The sequence below is a fragment of the Thunnus thynnus genome, chromosome 8 (genome assembly GCF_963924715.1).
Source record: "Thunnus thynnus chromosome 8, fThuThy2.1, whole genome shotgun sequence".
Classification (NCBI taxonomy): domain Eukaryota; kingdom Metazoa; phylum Chordata; class Actinopteri; order Scombriformes; family Scombridae; genus Thunnus; species Thunnus thynnus.
In genome coordinates, this window is record NC_089524.1 from 13,703,921 (window position 1) to 13,712,946 (window position 9,026).

The 9,026-nt window shown below is 36.8% G+C and overlaps 1 protein-coding gene across 1 annotated transcript; it reads left to right on the plus strand.

Annotated features, from left to right (window-relative positions):
- Positions 1 to 5,714: 5,714 nt before the first annotated feature.
- On the plus strand, positions 5,715 to 8,909 carry LOC137187635 (N-acetyllactosaminide beta-1,3-N-acetylglucosaminyltransferase 3-like). The gene is made up of 2 exons (XM_067596675.1): positions 5,715 to 5,866; positions 7,502 to 8,909. The coding sequence occupies exons 1-2, from the start codon at positions 5,862 to 5,864 to the stop codon at positions 8,622 to 8,624; spliced, it is 1,128 nt and encodes a 375-aa protein (XP_067452776.1). The 5' UTR covers positions 5,715 to 5,861; the 3' UTR covers positions 8,625 to 8,909.
- Positions 8,910 to 9,026: the final 117 nt, after the last annotated feature.

Here is a 9,026-nt window from a genome sequence, read left to right on the forward strand (position 1 = left end):
ACTTATTTTGAATGTGTCTAAAACAACCAGTGTTGTAATAGGAACAAGCTATTCTTTATGTTCAAAACCAAAGCTTGATTTCAGTATAAATAACATCTTAATAAAGCAGGTAGAAGACGCCAAACTTTTGGCTGGAGTTTTCATAGAATATAATTTATAATGGGACAAACACATACAGAGAGTGGTAACTAAAATGGGAAATATTTTGTCTATTATTAAGTGAAAAAAATTAAGGTGTGAAATACCTGACACAACAAACTACCAAGCAAATAATTCAAGCTTTGGTTTTGTCTCACTTGGATTATTGCTCAACAGTTTGGTCCAATACTTCATTAGATAATATAAGAAAATTGTAATTGGTCCAGAATACAGCGGCACATGGAGCTGTTTCATGTGGGTTGTGAACAAATGTTACTAAAATGCATGGATGTCGCTCTTGGTTTGAAGTGAAAAATAGATTACTGCTTTCATTGATGGTTGTCATTAGGAATGTCATAACAACAAAGACAGGGTTTTTTTGTTTTGTTTTTACAAAAAACTATCATTTAGTACATATACACACAATTATTCAACAAAGAAAGCTGCTGGAGGTTGTTTTACTTTACTTGAATCCAAAACCACATCAGTTCAATGCACAGTAATATAAAGAGCAAAGCAAGAAGGGAATTCACTCCCAAATCATATTAAACCACAAAATAATATATATGTTTTTTTAAAAAGCACTAAAAGAGGAGAAGAAACTTTAGTGATTAATAAGTATTCTTTGGTGTGTAAGGGTTCCCTGGGCATTCTATGTTAAATGATGATATTTATCTGTTAGATCATGATAGATTCAGTCTGTGCCTGTCTATTATCTTTGTGTTCATTATATAAACTGTGTAAATTGTTTTTGTTTTATTCACAGTAGATGTGCATTATGATGTGTTATTGTGTGGTATTAGTGTATTGTGATGAGTAACGTAAATTATGTATTTTTGTATTGTCACCATGTAAACAAACAAACAAACATCAACGGGAGGAGACATCTATGAAGGAATGTCTGTAAAACTTCTCTAACCATCCCCAAAGGGTTAGGTGTCTCAGGATCTGCACTTCCTTTCTTTCCTTTGCCTACTACCTAAAGGGTCACACCTACCAGGTGACATGTTAAGGATCGGTGTCTGAACCAAGCAGTCAGAGGTTCCACAAGGTTGAGTCCTCGGCTTCATCCTCATGTCCCTCTACGGAGTGATCCTTGGGGCTGTTATACACTTCGATGGTTTCTTCTACCACTGCTATGCTGATGACACACAGCTATTGTGATTCGCATCACTGCTTGCCTATGTGCTTGGCAGGCATCTCGGACTAGAGTGAATATCAGGGCATCACCTTAAGCTCAAACTGCACAAGACTGAACTTGTGTTTCTTCAGCATAAAAGATGTGCTGAGACCTGTCCATCACCATTGACAATACTGTGGTTACACCAACTCGGACAGCAAGGTTTTCCATTCAGCCTCTCCATTTACTTACTTACTTCATTTACACCTCACATACCTCTCCTGGAACCTACTTCTTTTTCTCTGGGTTCATCTCAGGCTACTGTTTACAGCTCTAGCCCCCCCTATTGTCCTCCTCTGGCATCGACAGCTTCTTGTGCTCCTTGGCTCGGGCTCTGCTCTTGCCAGCAGCAGAGGCCAACCTGCTATCTTGACTGCACACAACATTTTAGAGAAATTCCAATCTGGTTTCCATCAGAAGCATTCCACTGACACAGCTCTTCTCAGAGTCTCCAATGACATAATGATGTCTTCTGATGTGGATGAATGCACTGTTTTCATGCTGCTGGATCTTAGCACAGCTTTTGTCTCCTTTATACCAGATGAGACTGATTAAACTATTATTAAACTATCTATTTTGCAGTTTTGTTCAACTGCAATAAAGGACAACTTTTTACAACTACACGCAGATAAGACTGGGGTCCTTATTGCTTCAGATAGCATAGCTTCCAAGGTTGCTCAGTGTATTGGGTCCCTTTCTACAGCTGTACAGTAATTTTAGAAATCTCTGTGTTATATTTGATAAGGCAATGCACTTCATCGCTAACCCAATCATGTTTCTCACACACACACACTCAGGTCTGCTGTATCATAACCTGAGCTAGAGATGATTATTCACGCTTCTATATCATCCCGGCTGGATTACTGTAATCCCCTTTTCACCTGCCTCAGCAAGTCGTCCCTGGACCGTCCACAAATGATCCGAAACGCTCCTGTAAGGCTGCTGACCAGGTCCAGCAGAACGGTTCACATCACACCCATCATCTTTACGTTGGTTTCCCATCAAGTTTAGGATTTATTTTAAGGTTCTTGTTTTCACATACAGATCCCTACATGGTCAGGCATCTGTGTGCATCTCTGACCTGCTCCATCCTTATATTACCAATAGGTCACTTAGATCTTCTGACCACGGCTTACTGGTTGTCCCTCGTGCTTGACTAAAAACAAAAGGTGATCGTGCTTTTGAAGTGGTGGCTCCTACACTGTGGAACGCTCTTCCAATAGACATGCGATCTGCAGTCTCTGTTGATGCCTTTAAAAACAGCTGGACATTTGTTCAAATTGGCCTTTGTCTCACCTCATACTGTCTAGTGTTTGAATTTTGTGTGTTTTTAAGTTATGTGGTTATGTTTTATTGTTTGTTTCTTTTTTGTATCTTATATAGTGCTATTTTTATGGGGGTTTTCTTAAACAATTTTACTCTTGTGAAGCACTTTGCGACCTGCTCTGTGAAAGGTGCTATATTAAATAAACTTTACTTATTTACTTACTTACTTACTTACTATAACCTGGTAGCCCTTGTAATAATCCAATGCCAGGTCAGTATCAATGCAGGAAATATTGTGCCCTTTATATAGAAAAGTGAACAACGGTGTGGAGATTCAGATGGTGGATGGTAGTGTGACACATTGACCTTTTGTGCAGAAGAATGGTGTTAACATCTCATCACAATTCTGCAATTAATGTTGCCTTTTTTAACTGTAACCATGGCCTTTCCCTAACCATAACATAGTGTTTTAGTTGACCAACCATACCAAGTTTATTTGGCATAACCCTAAGTCATTTTAAATACATTGGCATTTAATGTAATCCAGGGTTTTGCAGAATCGTCTGAAATCAACGTTCATTTCTGGTGAGAATTTATTCACTACATTGGCTCCTTGATGCATCTTACATCCAGTTCAAGATTGGTCCACAAGGCAGTGAAGGGACCTGTTCCATGCAACCTTAAAACCATAGTCAAACCCTACACTCTGGCATGGCAATTGCTTTCCTCTGCCTCTGGGCAATTGGCTGCCCTCGCAGTCCGAGGACGCATGTGGGTCAAGGTTCTGACCCATAATGGTGAAATGTAAGGACAGCAGACCACTGTTCATCTTTCTTCACAGGTTGAAAACCCTACTTGTCAATTTACACCCCAGCAGCCCATGCTAGCACTTTCTTATGTCTCTTTTCTTAAAAGGAGAAAACAATCTAAGCATTTGCACTGTAGCACTGAACACCTATTTAGTTGTTTAGGGAAGCTTTTCCTGTTTTTGATGACACATAGCTCTTAATCTCAGGCAGTTTGAATAGACTTACTTGAAGTAGTTTGGACAAGCATCTGCCAAATAAATGTAATGTGATCTAGAAAAAATGCTCTTGGGTTGTGGCCTCTTTATGGAGTTTAGTTTTGGAGGGCTTACTGAACAGAATGATAAATGAATATGAATATCCTTCAAAAAACTCTGGTGACCTTGTAATCATTTCTCAGTGATTTGTTTGGACGTTTTTCAGATGCTTTTAATGAAAATAAAGTAACCAATTAGATAAATCCAGTGTCATGCTGCTAATGTAACAATGTAACAATGATTCAACAATGCCAAATTTATGCACAACAACGTTTGTGGATATTGACCACTTCAGTGTGGTCACCGGTGGCGGTGCAACCACACATACCCAGAAAACTGATTTGTTGTACCACCACACAGACGATATTTTTGTATTATCATTAGTTATCAGTCAATTTTTATTTTATTTATTCAGCATTAAAAATGTTTCATGTTTCTTGTTACAGGTAAATTATTTTCTTTCTCTAGTTTTACATATTTCTCTTCTCCATATAAAGAGAGGTGTAATTTTAAAAAAAAGAGATACCACAGTGGCTTCTAACAACACTCTCTGATACAGAGACATTGGGAAATTATGTTGTTTGCACAGTCTGTTGCATGGGAAAAATATGAGCTAGGTGAATCATTAAATGGGTAGGACCTAGACAACCGAAATCAACAGCGAGGATGAGAAGTTTCAGAGTAAAATACGTTTGTTTTTTTGAATTACTGACAAGAGACAAAAAGAAATCTTTTTTAATGCATTTAAGTCCAGTTTTTAATTACTTTCTGGAAATAAATTTGATCATAAACCTATATATTGATATCAATATATTTACTATTGGAAAAAAAATCTGCCTACCAGCACCTCTAAAGCTCATAAATTAATTATATCTCATTTGTTTAATCCATCCAAAAAATAAGTGTAAAAAGACAAGTTGTGCTTTTAAGGGGCAAGGAACTTCTTGGGTTCTCTGCTTGTTGTCTGGCAACATCTCAGTGATGAAAGACTCTGTTTCAGTTTTAGTAGGCAGGTTTAACAAGCAAGATATAATGCATTAATTAGAGAGCTCTGGATGTGCTGGGCTAGCTTTTTCCCTTGCTTTCAGTCTTTATCCTAAGCTAACTGTCCTCTGGCTCCAGTCTTATATTTACAAATATGAGAACGGTATCAATCTTCCCATTTAACTTCCCATTTAAAGAAATTGAATAGGCATTTTGCCTAAAATGTCTAACTATTCCTTTTATTAATTATTTTAAAAGGGTATATTTATTGTCAGGCACTGTTTAACCCAATAAAGTTAAGCAAACAGACAAGCAGCAGCTCTAATGTACAGCTGAAATGTAGCATAAGATATAGCAGTACGGAGGTGTGTCTATTTAGAGTGTAGCAGGGTTACAGAAGGTCCAAGGTTCAAGGTATAAAATTATATGGACAGTGATGTCAGACTAGGTTTCACAGCATTTCACCAGCTAAATGTCTTAATTTGTTGTTGTTTTGTCTCAATTGTCTGAATGCACAGATGTTCATGACATATTTTAGATCTACAGTCAAATATCAAATTGAAACCACTTCTTATTCAAATTAAATCATAAACCCCCATGGCCAAATAATCCAAAAAAGATTAGCCTAGATGCCTTTTGATGGAGTGGCTGTGAATCTTAAGTCTCTTAAATTTTCTCATGGACATGCATGTCCTCATATAGGGAGTTGAAACAGTGAATCCGTCTAAATTAATTTATTTACTCCAAGAAAGTTGGTGGCCTATTGTACTGAATCTAGTAAATCTAATTGTAGCTTTGCTTGATTTGCTCTGTACACGTCTGTCTGGTGATGTGATCATTAATGGTAAATAAGGCAAATTCTGTTGATTTTCACAGTGATTTTTTTGTAACAGTTTACACGAGGATACATGGATATTTTAGATTTTTTATTTTCATCAGAATACACAGTATTCAGTTTATTTAACACTTCATTTACCTCACAGCAAACACTGCAAACACCACCCAACAAGCTATACAACATACTTCCCCTCTAGTTAGTGATAAACTTATAGGAGAGGCAGGAGACGATAGCAACGGCCACATTTTTTACAGTTAGCAGTAGGCATACACTTTGGCCGTGTTCATTTTTTTGAATTTCCATTAATCAACATGTTTCCTGGAAAATACTAGACTGGATTAATTTCTGATTAAAATTACCAGTGGATCCTTCAGATTACACTAGATCTCAGCATGAGGTTTGTACAACTTAATATTTTAAATTGTTTTTTTAAAAATGCTTAATATAAAAATCTATTCACAGCACAATAAAAATAAATAAAAGTTATAAACAAAATGTTAGTTTATTGCTGCTGATGAATAGAATGGAGTACGTGTAAGGTCAGATGTGTAATGGTTTTAAAGTTTCATAGTTTTTAGTTTAACAGTTATAAAAACTGTTAAACAAACTAAATAAATACAAATGAATAATGACAATGCATTTGCTTTCCTTTGTTTTCCTAGATTTTGATTAATCTTCAAGTAAAATACATAAAAAATACAATACTTACATAATACAGAAGTTATGATTAGTTATTGTTTTTTAGAATTTAGCACTTGATTCAGAGTTAATTGTTACAGATTATTTAAAAATAGTTAGTATTTAGATTCAGATCTGGGAACTCATTTGGTACTGATTCACTGAAGCCAGCAATCTGTTCTCAGGAAACTTATCAGTATCTATTCATTAACTGAGATTCATTCAGCCATTCAGTAACAGGCAAGACAAGTTTATAGTATTTATAGTATTATATAGTATATAGTATTGTCTAGCACAACAACAAGGCAATTCAAAGTGCTTAACATAAAAGGCATCAAGACTGAATATAAAAGCAACACAAGACAATATAAAAAGACTTTTAAATTTTAATTGAAAAGTATTGATTGGAAATAAAAAATAAGCTAAAATAGAGTAAGACAGATAAAACAGGAGAATAAAAGTTACAGTGCAGTGTAAGATATTAACCCTCAAATTTGAGAGTAACAGCAGACCTGCAGTTTTCTGGGAGTTTGTTCCAGATATGTGGAGCATAAAAACTGAAAGCTGCTTCTCCATGTTTAGTTTTGACTCTGGAAACAGAAAGCAGACCTGTCCCAGTCGACCCGAGAGGTCTGGATGGTTCATAACGTAGCAGCAGATCAGAGATGAATTTTGGCCTTAAACCATTCAGTGCTTTATAAACCAACTGCAGTAATGTAAAATCAATTCTTTGACAGACAGGAAGCCAGTGTAAAGATCTGAGAACTGGAGTAATATGCTCTACTTTCTTGGTCTTACTGAGGACTCAAGCAGCAGCGTTCTGAATCAGCTGCAGTACAGACCTGTAAAGACACTGTTACAGTACTTGAGACTACCAAAGATAAATGTATGGAGAAGTTTTTCCAAATCCTGCTGAGACATAAGTCCTGTAATTCTTGATATATTGTTAAGGTGATAGTAGGCTGACTTTGTAATTGTCTTAATGTGGCTGTTGAAATTCAGGTCTGAGTCAGTCCACCAAGATATCTGGCTTGGCTTGTAGTTTTTTTTTTTTGTAGTTTTTAATGTTTTGTAGTTTTTAACGTTACTGATTGAAGCTGACTTTTAATTGTTCTTCCTTGGCTCCAGAAACAATTACTTCAGTTCTATCTTTGTGTAATTGAAGAAATAAAATCAGTTAGTATCTGATTTGTTCCTCACTTGTTTCTTACTTAGAATTGTATTTACCTTGTTGTTAAATGTTACGTATATTCTAAAAGTAATTACCTTTATTGCTTAAATGTCTTCATTTACTCATTATTTTTCTGACTGAGACTTGTTGATATAAAAACTGTTTTTGTTTTGCATTGTCAAGGATGAGAAAGGACAAGACAAAAACTCTCCTGATGTTTGGAGCTCTCGGCCTGTTGGCTTTACATTTGTGGAAAAGTGTATTTACTCACCCTGCAACCAAACACTTGCAAGTATATGTGAGTGAGGATGCCAGTCAAAAGAAGCTAAGCACCAAAAACAACTCTTATGTGTCAAGGTGTCAACAAAATATGTCTGCTGTCAACATCTCAGGCTTCAGCTCTCTTCCTGGTAGTATAAAAGACTTTCTCTACTATCGTCACTGTCGCCATTTCCCCATGCTACTGGACATCCCTGACAAATGTGGAGGAGCTGATGAATCTGCAGAAGTCTTCCTCCTGCTGGTCATTAAAAGCTCCCCTGTGAACTACGAGCGCCGAGAGGTGCTGCGCAAAACCTGGGCTAAAGAGAGGTTACACAATGGTGTGTGGATCAGAAGGATCTTCATCTCAGGAACAATGGATACAGGTTTTGAGAAGGAGAGACTGAACACAATCCTTGAACTGGAGCAATGCGAGTACAATGACATCCTTCAATGGGACTTTGGTGACTCATTCTTCAACCTCACCTTGAAGCAGATTCTCTTCCTTGAATGGATGGAAAGAAACTGTCCAAATGCTCGCTTTCTGCTAAATGGTGATGATGACGTCTTTGCCAACACAGACAACATGGTTGAGTATCTCCAAAGCCTCAAGGACAATGATGGGAGCAAGCACCTTTTTACTGGCCATCTGATCCAGAATGTGGGTCCCATTAGGGATTTACAGAGCAAGTATTTTATCCCAGTTCAGGTGCAGGAGTCAGACTCATACCCCCCCTACTGTGGTGGTGGGGGCTTCCTCTTATCTGGCTACACAGCTTTGGTCATATACAAAATGTCTCACTCCATTACCATTCTTCCCATTGATGATGTTTACATGGGAATGTGTTTGGCTAAAGCAGGACTTCGTCCTGTTTCCCATGCGGGTGTGAAGACAGCAGGACTGCACATTCCCTCTAAGAAAATAGATCTGTATGACCCTTGCTATTATAAAGACCTTTTATTGATACACAGATTCTTACCAGCTAAGATATATTTTATGTGGCATAGAATATTTGACCCTAATCTGAAATGTAATATTAATTGATGCTGCTCAGTAAAATCGGGTTTAAAGTTTACTTGACTTAATTTTGATGACATGTTGCTTATTTGTGATCACAAAAGTCAGTAGATGTCATCCTCAGTCAGAATGTCTAATGTAATATCAGTCCATCTGATTTAAATATTACAGTGACATTTTCAGAGCCACTAGAGGCGCAAATAAAAAGATTGATAATCATCACATATGAACAACTTTACATTGTTATTTATAGGTTTTATGTGTACTTGTTCATTACTGATATTATTATCTTTCCTAACATTACTGAACTCACCTACACACCAACATTCATCTCTTAAAAACACCTAAGTCCAGTTGCCTTGGATTTAAATATTCTAGGTTTCACACTTATTTATAGAGCACTTTGTAAACTCCTTGTGATAATGCCAG